The sequence below is a fragment of the Capronia coronata genome (assembly GCF_000585585.1).
Source record: "Capronia coronata CBS 617.96 chromosome Unknown acBCG-supercont1.11, whole genome shotgun sequence".
NCBI lineage: Eukaryota > Fungi > Ascomycota > Eurotiomycetes > Chaetothyriales > Herpotrichiellaceae > Capronia > Capronia coronata.
The window spans coordinates 888,051-908,066 of record NW_006912903.1 but is presented as its reverse complement, the minus strand read 5'-3'; the positions used below and the strand labels follow the sequence as shown (position 1 = coordinate 908,066).

The 20,016-nt window shown below is 51.0% G+C and overlaps 2 protein-coding genes across 2 annotated transcripts; both read right to left on the bottom strand.

The window, feature by feature from the left end:
* Positions 1 to 13,555: 13,555 nt before the first annotated feature.
* A1O1_09101 (uncharacterized protein) lies at positions 13,556 to 15,346 on the bottom strand (the record flags this gene model as incomplete). Its single annotated transcript, XM_007729957.1, has 3 exons — positions 13,556 to 14,378; positions 14,431 to 15,122; positions 15,176 to 15,346. 3 exons carry the CDS (start codon positions 15,344 to 15,346, stop codon positions 13,556 to 13,558), a joined length of 1,686 nt encoding a protein of 561 aa, XP_007728147.1.
* Positions 15,347 to 17,557: 2,211 nt separating this feature from the next.
* Positions 17,558 to 19,837, bottom strand: A1O1_09100 (uncharacterized protein; the record flags this gene model as incomplete). Its single annotated transcript, XM_007729956.1, has 10 exons — positions 17,558 to 17,925; positions 17,974 to 18,051; positions 18,105 to 18,175; positions 18,223 to 18,416; positions 18,466 to 18,617; positions 18,668 to 18,747; positions 18,797 to 19,157; positions 19,207 to 19,342; positions 19,395 to 19,452; positions 19,503 to 19,837. 10 exons carry the CDS (start codon positions 19,835 to 19,837, stop codon positions 17,558 to 17,560), a joined length of 1,833 nt encoding a protein of 610 aa, XP_007728146.1.
* Positions 19,838 to 20,016: the final 179 nt, after the last annotated feature.

The window sequence follows — 20,016 nt, the reverse complement described above, 5'->3', positions numbered from 1 at the left end:
GGTGTTGAATGTTCGATTTCTTCGAACTGGCATCAGCTTCGGCGACGACTGAATGGGTGGCGGAATCAATGTCGAGATGTTCTTCGAGTATGGCTCTGCCTTTCCTTTCTCTGAAGAGGAGATGTTGACAACATCACACCATGTCAGTGTGCCGTCGTTCCCGCACGACGCTCCTAACACTGTATCATCCGGCGACGTTGAAAAGCTTGTGGCATTGGTGTTTGTTTCCCTCTTCCCCCGGACGTCGAAGCCGTGTGTTGGGTTTGATATAGTGCAATAAGATCAATGAACAGGTTCGATAGGTAATGATACCCTCGCCCAGCAGCCTTCCACGACTGGTTCTTTTAGACTGCGACGCCTGACGGAGACTCTGGTTGTGTACTCGCAGGCCGCGATAGTATTGGGATTTCCGATTTCGACTTGGTCATCTGAATACTGTTGGTACTGATGTTAACGCCGATGGCTAGACGACATAGTCGCCCCGCCTCCTCTACTACCCAGCCAATTCCGGTGTCAAGATCAACAATTATATGATCTAGCTGTAGCTGTGCTACGTCGATGAAATCAACAATATCGGTACGGTGGTTGGCGTAGACCAGATCGTACTTGAAGATAATCAAGTCGCACTACATGCCGGTACTCGAGGCGCGTTGAGTCGGTATGATCATGGAATCTCGCTGAGGAGAGAGACCGTCGGGATTTGGAATACCAGTCTTTGCATCATCTCCGTGAATGGCGTATAGTTATGGCCGGTTGTTGACAAGAGTGTGTCTACCAGTGTCTATGGCAAGTACTTTGTGTTATGCCTTTCAGACGTCGTTGCTTGTGGCACGGAAATCCCTATAAACTGCTCTTGGTCGATTTTAGGACCGCTGAAGAGTTCTCCATGGTATGTGGTGCTGTAGAAAGCGGTTATAGAAGAGCCAGAGGAGCGAAAGTCGCAGCTGTCCTTTCGAAGGTTAAGTCGCGGAACACGTATGGGTAAGAGTTTGCGGTGGACTCAAACACTGACCCTAACCCTAAAACTCTCTTGCGCTCTCAATGATTTCATCAGGCTCTGGTGGGACTATCGCGATCTTCTTCCCAGAAGCAAGAGTTTCAAACTCCTCGTCTGTCAGATAGCGCACTTCTGCCGCTAGCTTGTCTCCGAAAGAGGGCTTTCGTTTGCTCCCATAGTAGTTGACACAGAATCTCAACTGAAAAAACGCTCGATACATGTCGTCAGGCGTGGCCAACCCCCATTTTCGTTCTTCGGGGAAGTTGGGGTTATATGATTCCGGGAATAGGTTTCGCTTGATCATCTTCTACACTTGTACGTAGTAGATCGCGCGCGGGAAGATACTCTTGTTCTCCCGCGCTCCATTGAATCCGGAAAAATATAGGTTATTGATTGTGAGTTCAGACTTGTTTAAGACTGTGACGAGATTGGCCCCTAGGGGCGCTATACGCTTGCCCTTGCTTACCTCTCGGAAAATAAGATTGGTGGCAAAGGTTGACTTCTCGGTGACACCGGGGACCAGAAAACCTACATTCTTCAATGCGACAAATGTTCTAAGATGCATCGCAACCCAGGCATGAACGACATCTTGTTCACGGCTTCTTCGCGATCAAGAAAATTGAATGATTCTTCGGTCTTGGCATCTTGGATTTTCGGCCCTCAGATGAAACAACATCACGCCAAAACCACGTTTGCGAGATGCGTCAATCTTGGCGAACAGCGTCCTGTTAGGGTCGGCATGATGCAGAAATCTGTTTTCTGTCAGAGATTCGATTATGGCGCGATATGATTGTCGCTCTGCCTCAGTTGGTTCCCATGTAGATATGGCTGTGTAGGCTTTTCTGTTCTTGCTCGTCATGCCTGATTCTCGTCCGCTTTGATCATTTCAGTCTTCCTCCGTCGTAGGGGCTCGATCAGCTGAGCGTAGTAGGGAACGAACGTTCGAAGCTATCCCGTCATCCCATTGAATATCTCGAGAGCCTGCAGGTTCACTGGGAACTTGAGGTTCCGGATATCTTGGATGCGCTGGTCTGTCGTGCTCAGGCCCAATGGTAGGCATCTTGCGCATATTTCGGGCCTGGCGACCAAAGTCCACCCGTCTCGTTCCGTGAAGTAGATTGTCCATCGACACGTTCTCTCCGCCTGGTCTGATGCCCAGGTAGGCTTCGACGTCCTCTGACGTTTTCTTCCACCATGTCTCGAATTCGGAATGGGTGTTCGGTTTCGGCCTTCAGGATAGCTGTGCTCAGTGCGGCTTCGAATCGCTTCCATTCTTGGTTGGCTGACGCCTCTGTTGGTTCTGGGAGTCCTGCAACCTTGACTATCACCGTGCAAGTCGTAACACGCTGGCGCCGTGAGAATCGTTCGATCAATGCAGCAGACAACTTGTCAAAGTCATCAAGCATCTCGTCGTCTAGTCCAGTGTACTAGGCATAAGAAGTGCCTCTGAGGTGCGAGACAAATTCCGCTGCGAGGGCTTGAGGATTATCCAAGTCACTATCAAACAGGACCCTTGTGCCAACATAGGAATTCTTGACTTGTTGTGTGAATGTGACTAAGTCCACCGAGCCTTCTTCTTCAGTCATGGAAAGAATCGACTAGGGAGACCCCTTTCTTTGGGCACTCTTGATATTTGGCGAATGACATCGTAGGCAGTCGGACGCCATTTAGTGGCTTCAGAATTTCCCGTATACCTTCTTCAATATCGAGATAGATCCCTCGACCATGATGATGTATGCCTTGCCACTGCCAACAAACACCAAAGACGCCACGAATTCGGGAACACCGACCTTGAAACTGACGATCAACTGTTCCATATGAGCTTGATTTTTCTGATGTTTAGTCTCGCCATTCTTCCATTTCGACTTGTTGAAATGATGAAGTATGATAGACTGAGACTGAGACGCCCGACTCGAGATGTATAAATGTAGATCTAGCCTTGTTTTGCTCAATGGCTTGGGATCATGTCAAGACGGAGACAGCATTCTGCTTGGGTTGATTCTGTTTCATCAACGACTTGAGTAAGTATATATGATATTAGCAACTTCATCCTTGAAAGTCCGCCACATCGTGCATCCGCAGTCGTGCAATGGTGGAAGAAGACGTATGGTGACGAGAGTTGAAGTTGACGTCTCTGGTGTCACGAGCACGTAAGTATGAGACTCAGAGACATTCCCAGTCCCCTTCACACTGAGGTCCAGGCACAGAGGTTTTCGCAATCAAGGAAGTTGGAACTAGGTAGCTATGTGCGACCGGCGTACAAGGCCTCTACCGCTACCACGTTACAGCTGTGGATGCTTTTGATCTCGTGTGCCTCGTCGCACACAAGGAGCCAGAATGGGATCTTCTGGCCCTTACCAGTCTGTCTCAATAGTCTTTATGGTACTCCACGCCCCAGGCTGCGGACTCCCTGGAATGTAGTGCCCATTTCATCCTCCAGACTGTAAAATGTCGATGATTGGAGTGTAAGGACTTGTTGATGGCCAAACAAGAGAAACAACCCTAGATCACGGTTTGAAACTAGGCTTTCTAATCCCTCGTCTATCATTTCCGCAACCTAGTTGAGCTTGCCATCTAGGTCGGCCTGGGCTTCTGCAATGGGGCCATCGCAGTAGTCTCTGATCTGCTTAAGATCTGTGGTTGCTGACGTCTTGACCATCACGTCGTCAAGAATGGTTACTGGCGTTGTTCCAGTCGGGAGCAGATGAAGAAAGGGATTCGAAAGTCCCCGATAGTCCAACTGGTGCTTGAAAGTCAACTTCCAAAAGATCCTTCCAGCACAGTCAGACTGGCCCGGCCTCGACGAGGTGAGTGACGGTTCGGTCGGCCATTCTTCGAAAAAAGCTGGTATGGACCACTTGGCACGTGCACACGCACACGCGTGGATCGTTTCACCGGACGGCATCGACAGCCTAGCTTTGTCGAGGACCAGCATCATAAACCAACAAGGTAGCGAGACCCGTTCTCCTCGTTATAAATTTTGACTTGGTACGGCCTGGGAAAAGTTGCCGTAACACTGTCACCGTGACGTATCAACCGACGGTGGTTGAATCGGTCGTTCGATCCCGGTGATATTGGCGTCCGCGACACGTCTTTGCGCGACGTACTGGACGCTTACAGTACTTCAGGTTGACGCACTTCGGTTGCGGGCTTGGTCGCGCTTGATCTTGGCGGCATCGGTGGCAACGCGGCGGGATGGTCCTCTGTCAAGTTCAGGCCTATCAAATCATGTCAGCAGCTGCGAAAAGCAGGCATAGAAAGATCTAAGGAAACGAGATAGGCAAGTCTTACATTTTGTTGTGAATGTTCATCTACTATAATAAGTTAGTGGGAGAACAAGAAGAGCATCGAATCGGTGGTGCAAGGGATTCATAGTCTTCATCAGCTCACCAACACTTGAAGTTGTACTCGAGGATTACCGGCTTGACGCAGAACCTTATTGATGGGCGTCGGGCTTTGGGGGCCGGTCAACATGACATGATCCATGATCTTGTCGTGCGGACAGATGATGCACTCTTCAAATAACTCCTGCTTCACACGCAGCCTTTTCCATCGAATTCTTGAAGGCTGCCTTTCTCATGTTTGGTTGTTTGGCTGAACTTATACATCGAATAGACTCTCATGGCTAGCTGGGCCTTGGTCATTAGGCGTTGCATACAACACTGCCATGGCTGAGCGGGATCTGTGCCCATTTAGTTCGTGAAGTAGACCTCACCTCAGGGCTGCCGGAGGAGGAAGGAGAAAAGAATCTCGCAGATTCCTCTGCAGAGGGGCCAGAACCGAGATGTTGACTGGAAGGGATGACGATCCTCGCGCCGCTGGTGACCCAGGAGCGCTGCGATTCAGAAGACAAACATCCTTGTTTTGAGATGGAAACTTAGGGACACCAGTCCTCTGGCTTGATCCAGCTCGTCCAGTCCGCTGCCTGAACTTTCTCGAGATGGTTGTGATCTGCTGCAGGTTTTTGTAGAAATCCAAGGGTATTCACTGGCGGAGAAGCTAGCCTTGTGGCCTTCAATGAAGCAGGAAGTTGTCCACTGATCCAGGATTCATAATCGTTGCTATCTGTCACATTGGAGTTTGAATAGCAGAATACCAGTTGGCGGAATGTCAGCGATGAGGTCGAGGTCGAGGTCCAGCATCGACAGATCCAACTCTCCTATATGACTTGTAATCACACACACCGGTAAGCACCTCGTTCTCCAAAGCTTTTGAATTCTGTCATGCAGTGTATCTTGTGTATTGAGTCGATGCAACAGTCATTGATATCGCTCATATTTTCCGCAGGTGGTGGACCTCCTTATTTTGGAGCTTTGAGAAGCCTTGCAGTATTTCGTCCGACAGCGGGCTTGTGGAGAGAATACACCTTCGACAATGTGCCACGGATTCAAATACTAGTGGATATGGCTGTTCTTCAGAGCCCGACCACAGCACGGGTGTCACACTTCTGACCAGACTTCCCGTCGTGGGACCTTTCGACTTTTGGCATGTCGGTGGGCAGAGATCTAGTAGACGAACCTCCTTGGTGTAGTCTGGTAGGGCGGATAGGATCGACTTCGTCAAAGTCGACGTTGTTGAACTGTATCGCCCTCATACTGCCGCTCTGCGTCATTCATGTCCACTCAGCCCTCTTTGCTGTTTGAAATCATGCTATCATACCAGCAACCTTGTCGTCACCCTGGATATCCATCAGCCCTGTCATCCACGCAACATCGTTGCCTCTGCCTGGACTGCACGGTATGTGATCCCATCAGGCACTCCGGCCTGAATCCAGATATTGTTGTCTGGAGCTCGTCTGTTGCCGAGGTGGTTCACGAGTGTGAATCCTTTCATAAAAAAGGCAAATCCCACTCCTTTGGCTGCCATTACCTCCTTTACCCAGCGATAGAGGACTATATCCTGTGGCATTGGTTCTGGCCACGCATCCGTCCAGCGTAGGGTACGTCTCAAGCCGAAGTCTTGATCAAAGGTCGGTGCTGGATTCCACGCGTCTGTGGTGCTTAGAATTGCCGCTGGCCGTATAATCATGACATTTCGCTGCAGAAACATCGTAACTGGCACAATTCTCTTTTCACCATGACCTTGCGTCGTTCCCATCCGTGCGTTACTAATAACCACGCCGCACCACTTCAGGTCAAATCCGACCATGGTCCGTGGGTGACATATTCTCAACCCCTGCTTGTATGTATCGAGTAGCTCCATGTATTGCAACTGTGATTGGAGGAGATGTTGGATTGCCATATGGATGTTTACTTCGAGGTGGCACAGTCTCGCAAACGTGGTCCTGGATCCAGATTCGCCAAAGAACTCGGTATCACCATACTGAACGGCTTTTCGGCGTCGCCGCCTCCGTAACACGGGATCGTACCCATCGTGGAAGCCTCGTGCCGTATTAATATCTCCTCACATGACCTTCTGCTTTCGGTTCCACACAATTTTAGTCGCCGGAAATTCTGATCGGCTTCCGTGCGAAGAGGCCCCCTTTCCCAATATATATGGGCGTTTGTTGCAAGGCAGATCATGTTTTTGCAAACCTCAGTAAAGAATTCACGTCAGAGTCCTCATCGAAAGTCTGTATCGATCGAGTGGTAGAGAGTCTCTTTGACGATTTCGAGTTCTTGGCCCTTATCATATGAAAATCTTGGTTTGCTTCGATGGGTACCATAGAGCAGGGTAGCAGCCATTGTCCTCGAGAATTTCGACGGCTATTTCAACGTCGAACTAGAGGGCCAGGGAAATCGAACAGATCTTCTACTTCTTCGTTGCTTTCTTGCGGTCAGCATCTGGAAAAACTAGAGGGTACGTTAGCTTTTTGGAGGTCCTTGACCAGAAGAAGAAGAAGACCCCAATCCTAAGCACCCAGCCCAAGGTCCAGCATTTTGTTTTCACGGGGGCAGAAGTTTTTCCTTTCCAGAAGCGAGGTCCTTAGACCCAAAAAAACGAGCCCCCTAGAGATTTTCTGTTCCGAGGACTATCATTTGGCGGACAACAAACAGTTTCCCCTTCGAAGGAAATAAGAAGCGCACTTGCCAGATAGTAACCATTTCACTTTCAAATCGGCTGGTCGAACTTGGGTTTCCGTCGTAGCAGAAACGCACTCCGGACAGATCGCTTCTTTCTCCGAAATAGGGTTGACCGTAGCCGTAGACTCAAGAGATAGAGTTGGACACGTAGATCAGATCACCAGGGTGCAGTGAAGAGCCACCTGATGAGAAACCAGACGCTCTCGTAATAGACCCAGTGGAATGTTTGGGCACAAGGATGAGCTAGTGCCCCTGGGGCCGTCCAGACCATCACCACCGCCGACAGCTCCTCCGCGGTGCAGGCGAGGCCGCTCACGCTGCCACATTCCATCGTACCGGGCACATTCCCCCGCATTGTACGGGAGTTTGACCGTGACAATCTCATACGGAGCGACAGAAGCTCCAGGCACGATGCTGCGGCCCATACTGACATCGACCTGTGATGCCATGTTGAAACGGAATTGGATGTGCTGCAGGAGAAAACGGAGGACAGTATTGGCAACCTTGCCAGTCAACTTGCCCGAGTTGCAAATGTGGGCAAAGGTCTCGGGATTCAGGATATACAGACGGGCCCCGTACTTGGCTGCATATTCCGGGTCGTGTTCCTGGACCCTAGCCTCTTCTAAAGGGCCTGCTTCATTGCGCCAGAAATCTTCCGCTTTGTGGATATCATGAGCTTCAGTTTCTGCTCGCGCTCGACGATCGCTTTAATATCATCTGCTGACTGCTTGATATTTAGCTCCTTGAACTCGATCGTGGTTTTCCCAGCTTGTGAGTTTTATCGCCTGCATGTATCTTCGCTCCTCAGCACGATGATGCCGGTAGCAGAGTCGAAAGTATTCGCCTTTGCCAGGACCGCCTGAGCCTCGGTGTAGGAACATACGAGGACCTGGTACCCTCGTTCTTCGGGGTCGAAGCCGAAGTCGGCCGCGCATATCGCTCGTACCCAAGGAAGTCGGGTGTGTCTGTTTCAACAGCGTTGGAAACAGCCTGTGCGAATAGACAGAGAGCACCTAATATATTCCTTAGGATTTCATGATGCCCCCAGATACGGGGAGCTCGCGGCGTAGCCGCTCTCCGCCACGCTGCGAGATGGCCTGCAAGCTGTCCAGTTGTCCATTTGTCCCATCGGGAGAAGGCACTACAAACGAAGCACTGTGCGGGCCCAGAAGGCCAAGTAAACAGAAGGTGGACAAAGCAGCCAGCACATCCATTGCTTCATCTTCTTGCCTCTTTAGGACAAGCCATCTACGAAAGTTTAAGTCAAGTTGTGGGGCATCAATTGAATTCTTCGTGGATTGGACAGCAGTCAGCCCTCGTGTTGCAGTATGATATACTGCAAAGCTCTCTCAGAGGCAAGCATCGCTGATTTGCCAGTCGTTGTAACTTGATGATGAGATCTTCACACTTTATAGGTGTCCTCCAACCCAGGTTGATAAGCTGGGGGCGCTCTGAGGCCATAATGACTTACTAGGAACGGGTCACTTGTGCCATCGAAAAGCTGTATTTCTCCGACAGGTAGGGTTCGAGTAAGTCCGTCGTTTCCGAAGAGCCAATGTAGAGGAGAATAGGAGAGAGCATGTTGTCTCAATTGACTGTCGAATGTAGTCAGAGACAGTACAGTTGACAGTGCACCGCCATGTCTCGAAGACCACTAACTTCTGCGTCGACACCCGATCGGAGAGGCCTCGGCCGAACATTTATTGTTGCTGTTGATGTTTTGATAAAAGGATAGCAGAGACCGTTTTTTCTGATGTCGTTTTCGCATCTCGTTCCATTTCGATGCTTTTCTGAACCTCGGTCCACTATGTCGTGAAAGCCAACTCGTAATTCTTTTGCACGTCTTCTAGACTCTGCGGATGTCCCTTTCAACATCACGGAAGAGCACGCTTCTGTGGGGGGAGGATGTCCACCTCATATTGTAGTCTCCTAGACTGGGATCGCTACTTTCTTGGTAGGCTTCCCAAATTTGATGGATGCTCGGATAGCTGGTGATCCTGCTGATGGTACCGCTATTTCATCAACCCGTTGTTCGCGAAGAAACTTGGTTCTGGCGATCTTGATGTTCGCTATAGCTTTCCACACGGGTGAAGACATAGGAAGCGTCGCGAACCGCCGCATAGCATATGGTCGGATTCGTCAGTCTGCTCAGGAGCCAAGCAGCCTTTCAATCTCAGACGCTGCTGTTGAAAAAGCAGCAACTCTATTTTCGCGACCAAGGCAGGGCCAGGATTCAGCGATGTCGAGGTAACTTGGGCCGAGGCGCAGAAAAGCGAATTGTTGAGAGAGCTGGATGCCATTGAAAGTCAAGAGGGATAATAGCGTAGGATGGATTCGGTGGAGACCGCGTACCGGTAACGAAAGCTCCCGAGTACTGATTGAAACGCGCCGGTAGGAGTAGCACCGACAGCACAACCACCATCGTGAGTCAGTGACCGAGATGTGATCCAACACAGTATCAAAAGCTTCAGACCTCGAAAGTGACACGAAGCATCTATTCTGTTTTACTTGTCGAGGCCAAGCCGGTTGACTGGCTACGCTGACTTCGTCCTTGCAGCTCTTGTCCATTTGGATCTGCCACGTTCAATTCTCTCTGTACTTGTCTTGCTGCACTTGATGCAGTACTTCTTCTGCTTGTGGTTCGCATTGGTCGCGAGCAACTGTCCAACTGTCCAACAAGTCGAATCTCGATAGCTTTCACGCAGACTGTTGCTGCATTAGGGCTTGATTCGGAGACGAGTGTCATACACAGAGGACTTATATGGTCGGTTTTGCACAGCTTGCAATATGCAAAAGGCTATGCACCTCTCCAGAAAATGGCCGAAGGCACCCCAGATCTCCCCATACGGAAATAGCGTCGTCTTCAACTCCACTCCTCGCCGCTACCAACTGTTGGACATGGTTTGGTCTTCAATCAGTAGTATATGATGTTCAGCTGGTCGTCGGCTTCCACTTCGCGCTCCTCCAATGCTTCCAGCCTGGACAGCGCGTCGGGCAACACATTCATTTTCCCGGCAATATGGTGCACGTCCAGATTAAACTGAGACAGGTATTGTGATGCGTGCACCAGACGAAGATTCGATCTCGTCGAATCTGTGGTCGCCAAGCTGGTGGCATTGACGATGCCTTTCGTTGCTGAGTGATCAGTCAAGACAACAACTGGGATGAACCTTTTGCCTCGTACGCGTTCGATGACATGATTCTGTAGGGGCATACGATAGGAATCGGGTACGGTGATCTTGTTCAATGCCCGAAGGTCCACAACCATCCGACCTTTCCGTTGGCCGTCGACATTTCTCCACACCACGAACAGTGGACAGCCGAATGGAGTTGGTCCATGCACTGATTCGATAAATGGGAACCGAATCCCCAGGCGAGATGACCTGGCCGTTCACTTCGAAGAAAATAAGGTTTTTACAAACTTCAGTTCCGTGGGGAAATATCGCGTTATACCAGGAATCAACACGCTCTTGAGACCAAAAATGTCGTAAGACTCCCCAGAATTGGCGTGTCGTCTCTAGCTCCTCCCGCATAGAATACGGGTAGATGTGTACAACTTCGGTGGCAATACCTAACTTCGAAAGGACACATATCCCTTTGTCTCTGCGAGAGTATATATCTCGCTGTGTCTTCGAGCGTCCTTTTGGTGGTGTACCGTGCGCGGATGCCTGTTGTTGGGGGGAAAGTATCTGTCCACTACTACTTCGCTTGTGGCCATGATTCGACAACTGTTGTGGTAGTGGTCCAGGGACACCTTCATCTGCAAGCGAGTCGCCAACTCAAAATGGCTCTCAACACGACGAATGCAGCCGGGTCGTCTTGGTCGGTCATGTCAAATGAGTCAAGCTTGGCCAGATCCTCTTCGTGTCCAAGATGACACAATGAGTTGATTTGTCTCCTTGTAACCGGGCTAGCTTTGCCCTGTAGAGGTGGCTTTGGCACCTCGACGAAAACGCCATAATGTGAGCATTGCTTCGTATAGCACCGGGACGATGCTGCTGAAGATACAGACAGCCAAGCCAAGTAGGCCAGAGCGGAAAAGTCCTGTGTAGCAACACAGATCTGAAAACAACGGACCGACGTGCTTTGATGATGTGGTTTGATCTTTCGCTTGACATAGCCGCTGCAGCCGAGCCTGATGCTTTTGCTAGATGAAGGCTGTCTCATACTGGGCGAAGGACGGACAACAGTTGTTTATGTCCACTGTTGGCGAGTCGAAACTGAACGATCTTTACGAAGCTCCAAATGTCGTAGCTGGCGGTGGCCGACGTCGTGAGCGATTGTTCAGTCCATATGTCGATCCCTCACAAGGTGTTTCTTGTCTGACTTGCTGGATGCTGGAGTGCCAGTGTGAAATTTCTCTCAGACGTTGCATGGGGATCCCGGCTAGCAGAAAAGCAGGTTTGACGTCGATCAGGCAGGCCATTGACAGACAGGACTTCCACAACTTCGCAGTCAAAGTCGTTCTCTTTGCGGCATATTGCCAGCCAGCCAGTTTTCGAAGCCAGGATCTTTCGACGTGCAGGAGTCACGGTGGCCTCAATTCGTGTGGAAGTAAAGCAGTGGCCTTCAGTCTGCGTGGAGTCGACAGACTCACTTCGCACGGACACGACATCGTCGTGGTCGATCTCTCCTTCTGATGACGTTGCAGGAATTAAATCTTGATCTTCAAAGGCTTCAGGCATGTGCCTTTATGATGACCACTGACCAGAGGAGTTTGAATGGCTGCCACGAAGGCCCAGAAGTTAGGGCGGTGATCGTCATGATGTAACTCCGTTGCAGATGCCGCGATCTCCTTGTCGAGAGGTTCTTCGTCTGGAAGGGAAAGGAGAAGAACAGTTGAAGAAAGACATGGAGAGGAATGCAGCATTGCAGCCTGGCAGAGACCTCCCAGATGCAGTGGTATCATCATCTTGTAGCGAATGTTGTAGCTCTTTCTGCGTCCTCCAAACCACATGTCATAGCCAACTTGAATGGCATCACTCCACAACGCATCTTTTTCTCCGCAGTCGTTCCAACTATGCTGCAAGGTGTTGGTATTCTGGACGATTGAAGATGGGAGAGGTTTTGAAATGTTGACACCAGGATGACGGTCCAACCGTCCAAGATATGCTATGCAACAAGAAGTGCAAACTTCTTCAAGCAGGGAAAGGTATGATGGAGAGTGATGATTTGCCATGTATATATATATATATATAATAAAAAGGTTCAGGACTTGAGCAAGAAACTCTGCCCAAGACCCTGAGGCCACAGCCCACAGGCCAGTACAAGCCTGGGATGTGGATGATCGATGAAAAAGAAACAGCAGAGAGGGGAGGGAGAGACGGATCTTTATACTCCTGGCCGACGAGGCATGGACTCACCGGCAACGATTCTTCACATTGCGAAACGGATGCCTTCAAGGGAGTCACGACTCACCACGAGCGTTGAAGCATGGCGTCTCAAAGTTGAAACGAAGAACTAATTTCCCATGACTGACTGGTCCTTTTTGATGCGGTAAAGGGGATTCAGTGAACTGGGATCGAGGCTGTGAAAGTATCCAAGGGAAGCAATTCCATGCACGCATGATGCATCTGCAAGTCAAGAACATGCATGACTCTACCATGCTTCACATGCAGAGATTCGCCACATCATATATTCAAGACTTGTAACCATCCATCAAGACAGAGGGGGATGCGAGTGACATGTCGCCAGAGAATGGAGCCTGGGGGTTTCATCTTTTCGAACAGACGGTGGCAATATTGGGGGGCGATGGTTTCAACGATGCTCTTCAATGTGATGGTTTCGGTGCCCGTGAAGCGTTGGAACAGGAACGAGGTGTCACCAAATGGCTCTTTGATGCCGAAGAAGGAACGAGAAATGTGAAGTGAAGCAACGGGAAATCTCACCGTGGGTGGTAAACGTTCAACCAGGCCGGCAGTCCGCCAGTCCGCCAGCCCGCCAGCCTCATCCTGATCTTCTCCCCGTCGGCGACAACCCCGGACGCTCCGTCAGGAAGCCTTGAGCTTGGTCGAAGATAAGCAGAGGTGTGGACGCTATTTGTTTCGATTATCGATGGATATTGATGTAGCTGGAAGGGGGCAAGATGAAGGAAAACAGCGACGTGTCAGGTAACGAGAGCAGAGGAGAGTCGAGACCTCCATCCCCATCCCCATCCACAATCCACAGCCCAAAGTGGAAATACTTTCCGTGCCGCATCATCAGAGTCCTGCCGAGAAGTGCCGACGAACGATCGAGGGAATTGTACCTACTCTACTCTGTATCTATCCAAACATCCATGAAGATACGGTCTCAATAGCAGATCTGTTAAACGCTTTGATCAGACAACAGAAAATATCTTGTTGGAGAGACTGAATAGATACCACAGATATTGTGTACATAGATGGCATTGTAAGTAGCACATTTACAGCAGGATTCCAACACCAACAACCGGCAATCCAACGCTATCATCCATGAATTCCAAAAAGCATAGTTCATTCAGCAAGCGAGAGATCATGCCCAAAAGCCATCACCACCTGGCCGTGCCCTCCTGAGACTAAGCGACAGCTGCTGCTCCACGCTGACGAGGCTCGTTATCCCTCTTCTCCTGATCGATGGCAGATGATGAACTTCCCAATTCGTCTTCGTGGATTTCCGCCTCGATGACCGGGCCGGTGTAGAACTTCTTGCCGCCGGCAAGCCAGTAGACTCCAGCGCAAACCAAGATGAAGGCCAAGAAAACAATGGCGTAGTTCATATTATCCGCCGTCACCGGTCGAATGGTCGGCATCAGGAAGATGATGGTGACGAAGAGAGTCCAAATACACGCCCACGCGTTCACCCATATTGAGAGTTTCCCCATGTGCCATGGGCCTGGCACGAATTTCCCAAAAGCCATCTTGCAGGCGATTGGGAGGATATACGACCAATCCAGCGCGATGGCGCAGACGTTGAACACACCAGCGATGGCGATGTAGGACCCGAGGGCGATCAGGTTGATGGCAATACACCAGAAAACGCTGATCCAGACGGCGTACAGCGGCGTACCCGTGAATCGGTTGATTTTCGTCCAGATGTTGGAGAAGGGAACTAGGCGATCTCGAGAGAAGGCGAATACGGTCCGTGCCAAAGCTTGCGTCGCGGTGAAGCACACAAACTGCAAAATGATGAAGGCCGCGACCGTAAAGAAGATCCCACCCCCCTTGCCGAGCGAATTGTAGAAGATTTGTGCCACCGGTTGGTAGATGGGCGAGGCTAGAATCTCAAGCGGATCTCCCATGCAGAAGCAGAGAACAATGTTGAATAGCCAGCCCAGGACGTAGGTGCAAAGCATGGCAAGGAAAATAGCCCACGGCGCCTTGATCTCGGGTTCGTTGATCCTGCTCAAGTCAGTATGCCTTCCACTTCAATCGGAATATGATCTTCACATACTCTTCTGTAATGTGTGCTGTGGCATCGTAGTCGGTCATGGTCCATGAGACCGACAAGAAGCCAAACAAGAATGACCACCCGACTGGAGTCCAACCTGCATTGCCTTCCACATGGGTGAAGACATAGGACGCGTCATGTTTATGCTCCGTCTTGGCCAGAAGAGCAATGGCGCACGAGATGAGCACGGCAAAATGGAAGATAACATAGGTCTTGGTCATCTTCTCCATCCAGTAGGTCGACAGCGAATTGACGAATCCGTTGAGCACGGTCAATGCAGCCATAACTCCGACAGTCTGGTTGGTGGTAGGGAACCATTGGAAATCCCGCCCGATGGAAACGGCGGCCAGCAGAATCTGAGCCGAACCATACTCGGATGAGGCAACACCGGCGACTTGGCCCAAAAGATTGATCCAGCCAGTCACCCAGCTGATGGAGGGCACCCATGGCTTGGGTGCCAGTCGAGAAACAGTGTAGTATAGACCTCCGCAAGTCGGATAGGCAGACACCAATTCAGCAACGGAGCATGCGATGCACATACAGCCAGCACCAGATATCAGCCAACACCAAACGGCCGAGGCGGAACCACCTGCCTCTAGAGGGTAGATGAATGTGGTTGTCGTCGTGGCAAACAGACCCGAAATGCTGACAGCGAAAGAGAAGGTGGAGAGATAGCCGAATTCCCGCTTGAAGACCTGCACATTGTCAGCAAATTGCGGACTGTATGAGTGATCGAGGCTTCGCGTACAGGTTTATATCCAAATTGTTCGGCAAGGGCTCTGTCTGCAGCATTGAGTTCATCCAGAGTCACCGTCTTCCGTCTTCCCGCTGCATCTTGAATTTCTACGGTGCCAACGCTACGTCGGTGCAGGTCGCCCTCGTTGATGGGACCGGTCGTCAAATCTTTGTTTGTGTCCATGGTGCCGTACGCGGACAGGTTGTGCCCTTAGTCGAAGGAGCAGGGCGAGGCAAGGCAGGTTATATATCTGGAGGCGTAGGCGATGGTTCAACGCCACTTGCGATAACGAACGACCCGTTTGCAGCAGGTACAATAAAACGTCAACTTCTCGTCAACTTCGTGGATCGGCATGTGAAGCCTGTTGCGACTTCGACCGGGTGTGAAAACGGGTGAGCGATGGAGCGATTCGGGGTATCTTTCGCTATTTAGAGGCTGAACAAACGAGGTGGAAAAAGGCAAGACGTTTCAGGGACAGTCTTTAAAGGATAGCCCCAGCAGGGTTTGCGATCAGGAATCAATTCTTTTTCAGCCCTGGGCCCTTTTGTCATGGATTTTAGGTATGGGCCTCGAGGGACCCTCAGCTGGGGTGACATTTGCACGGTATGACCGCATCTTGCAACGGCAGAAGCCAGGATGGATACCGCCGAAAGGAGGGGACTCGATCGCAACGGGGATGAAGATTGGCTGCTTCTGCTAAATGGACTGTGACACGGCTGTCCGGTGCGTGGTGGGAGGGAGCCGAAGTGGGCTTGACGGCGGGCACCCACATCCAGGAAGCGGACAAGGGGGAAGAGTGGCACAGCAGGGAGCAGGACCATGGAAGAAGGGTGGATAGAGTTGAGATCGAAGGTTGGTCTGATGCTACACAGCTTCTAGTGTCCTGCGTGGGAAATGTTAGCTGAGTTTTCAGGCGTTAGTATTGGTGGTGGCGCGAGCAGCTATCTCTCTCACCCTTCAACCCACTTTGCTGGACATGGCAAAGCTCCGATGAAGACGATGGCCATTTCGCTTGGACGACGAAACAGCAGCCATCACCCCGGCGATCTTCTTCTCCTGTGGACACTGTCCGTACGGATATACGTACTGTCTCCAATATGATTGGCTGTGTGGGGGGAGATTTCACGAGGAAAACATTTTCTCTTGATGGGGGTCAGTAAGCGTCGATGAGGCCCAGATTGGACCGGCAGCTGGCGGACGCAGCGGTGTGTACTGTGTACTAGTAGCTGTGATACTCTGTACAGAGCAGTAGGCGTCGGGCAAATCATCATCGCGGTTAATTGCCAGCCTGAGAGTTGTATCTCTATCGCAGGTTCATCTCAGCCTTCATTCAGGACCCTCGGCGGACTAGGGCTTACCTTAGGCCTGGAATGGAATAGCAGCCTGCCAAGCAGCCCCTAGCTGCCATTGCCAGCCGTGGTAGGTCGATGCTGTTGGCTGTTATCTTCTGCAATCACAATCGTAATAATAATCGAGGTCGGCGATAAGACACAACCCTTCATCGATAAGATGGATCTCAACGGCCCAGTAACAGAATCATGTCAAACTCTCACCCTGTATCTTCAAGTCGTCCTTCATGCCTACCTTACATTGCTTGTCAAGCTTAATCTGTACAGTCTTTCCTGTGCATTCTGTAACCAGATCAGGCCTGAGGAACCGGCCTTCAGCTCTCCCCTGGCCCGCCATCCCCCGGTCAATGATACGCTGCAATCAGTAAAGCCGATAATGACCCAGGCTGGGCCTGATCTCTCCCAATGAGTAACCGCGCAATGCAATGCCTCGGTGACCGTAGCGAATAACGGAGATGCCTCATCGATCACCTAGCATCCCAGGCCCGAAATTGAGTAGTGTGTTTGGTCGCATGAACGTTCCCCTTTCGTCCTCAAGCGACCCCTACATCTGGCACGCACCGCGCGGTTTGCCGCAGCCTCAAGTAGCACAAAGAGACGACCTCGCTAACTTGTGCGATCTGGATGTCTGTGCTACAACGCAGTATCTAGAAGGCACCTCGGGATTGTGGAGCTTAGAATTTCATTAAGCTACCTGATTTCGTTTCTGTTTCGCTCGGATTGCTAAAGACCTTGATGCTCTGACCGGAAGACAGGGCATGCCGTATGCGGTAAGAGAAACCATACTAGGGGTCAAGTCGGCGAGCCGGAGATCTCGACCCCTTTCTCATAACCCTACCACAACGAGGCTCGACCCGTCTTCCATAGCACCGCATGGTACTTCCTTGAGCTGGTCGAAGAGACCTATGATGGTCGGCAACTAAAATCAGAGCACGAAGGGCACTCTGTGAGTGTGGCACGCGCTGATGGTGGCAAGTCACTGTGGTGCACGTTTGACGAACCCGGTGCATGGTTGACCAGTGACTTCCAAATCCATCTCGAATGCCTACCAGTTGGCCGACGCAGCGACAGCGGTGTCGTTGCCAGGGCCCCAGGCGTCGGTCGAGGCATTTGCAGCAAAATTGCCTTCGCCAGAATCTTGGACCTTGTCTGCGTCGCCGTTACCAGTGCCCTCATCACCAGCATCCCAGGCGTCGCCTTCAGCCTCATTTCCTGCTGGTTCATCGTCCATATCCGGTTCTTCCTCTTCCTCGAAGTTGAGGACACCACCTTCGGGCTTGAACTGCTGCAAGAAGTCTGGAACTTCCTGGCCACATTCAAGAAGGACCTTGGTGAGGAAAGGTCCCAAGGCTTCGTCATACTCGTTGTAGAAAGAGGTGGCGAGGCCTTCATTGCCGATGCGTGCGGTACGGCCTGCCCCCCGGTCAGTGGTATGTCAAGGCCGTGACATGAATGGCTTACCGATCCGATGAACATATTCATTGCGACCATCATGCTCAGCTTGCGGGAGGTCGAAGTTGATGACATGCATCACGTTGCCTGAGTCCTCGTTAGTTGCTAGAGTCAAGCGATGACCAGCCCAATGTACTTACGGACATCGAGACCACGGCCAGAGACTCCGGTAGCAACGAGAATTGGAGACTTTCCAGCCTTGAAAGCTCGCCTAACATCGTCAGCATCTTGTCATCGGTTCCAGCATTTCTGGCTTACAGTGCATCTTCGCGTTCGAACTGAGTACGATCAGAGTGGATGGAGGTGGACGGCAGACCCATATTGAAGAGGTAGTCGTCAACAAAGTCGGCAGTCTTCTTGGATCGAACGAAGACAAGGGTGCGAGATGGCGGCATTGAGATGAGCAGGTCGTAGAGAGCTTCCTTCTTCTTATCCTTGTCGGTCCACATGATCTGACTGCTGTTAGCTAATTGAAGTCATTTTTCGACGGTATCAACGTACGTTCTGCTTGACGTTGATATGGACAGAGCCAGTGCGACCGATGCTGACGTGGATATGGTCATTTGCAAGGAACTTCGCGGCCAGTTTCTGCAGACGCTTGGGGAACGTGGCAGAGAAAAGAAGGTAACGATGATCGCCGTCGGTGTTTGCATCTGTTGGGTTAGCAACCAGATGAACATTATAGAAGGTTGGAGTAACCTACCACCACCAGACATGATTTTCGTCATCTCTTGCTCCCAGTCATCATGCAACATCTCATCAGCTTCGTCGATGATGGTGTATCTGCAGCAAATCAGCATAATGAATCATCATTCACCCATGATATCCTTACCTGATGCGTGCCAGAGAGAGAACATTGGGACGGCCCATGAAATCGAGCAACCGACCAGGTGTAGCGACGAGGAGGTCACAGCCACGAGCGAGTTGATTCATCTGATCTCTCAGAGGCGCGCCGCCATATGCCACACATGGGCGTAGCATCGAACGGTAACAGAGACGACGTGCTTCATCAAAGATCTGGCAACAGAGCTCGCGGGTTGGGGCAACAACGAGGATCAATGGCTCCGCACGCACACCTTCGCGAGTAGCATCAAATCCTGCTGCAATGTTTGGACGAGGTGCCGCAAGCTTCTTGACCTTGCCCATCAACTTGGAGATGCATGGGATGAGGAAAGCAGCAGTCTTGCCAGATCCTATTGAAAAGTCAGAGGTGCCATGGATGGAATCCTTGTGACTACTAACCAGTCTGCGCAACACCGATCATGTCATGACCCTCCAGGACGGCAGGGATAGTGTAAGCCTGAATTGGAGTTGGGTACTCATAAGTACAAAGCGCAATGTTCTCCTCAATGACAGGATGAAGACCAGCGCTCTTGAACTGCAAATGTGGTAAGCAAGAAGCCACAGAGGGTGGGATAGAGTATACCGACACTCTTGATTGGCTCGACGCGAGTTTCAGATTCGACTATGATCTTGACGGTGGACAGGCTGTTTGTCGGTCAGCGGGTATGGGATCATAGCCTTCACCACTGACTTACTTCTTGAACTTGTCACCAGCGCGATTGATGTACTCTCCACGAAACAACTCTTTCTCCAGTTCCTCATGTCTCGGGCCTACTTCGCCGTACTCTTCCTGCCACTCATACTTCTCCGCATCGTGTGCCCAGGGAGTAGGTTTGTAAGCATCTTCAGCGGTACCGCCTTCTTCGCCATTCGTACCATTCGCGCCTGGCTCAGGAACCTCAGGACCGTACTTGAATGGCTGAGGCGCGCACCAGCCAGCCCGCTGAGCATCTTCGAGACGCTGTTCCTTGGTACGCTGGTCGATCTGTGCACCGGTAGTATTGGCGGCTTCGGCGATTGCATCGGCCATGGCAGCAGTATTGAAGGATGACATGTCACCTAACACCATGTAAGTTCTTGTAAGAAAGAGAGATCAATGCCCAGTATGATAGTGCGGAGTGAAAGGATGGGGTTGAGAAACGAAGATGAAGGTTCCTCGTGGTGAGAGCTTTCTCTTTTGATGTCAACGACCAGCAGGCAAGTCTGCTG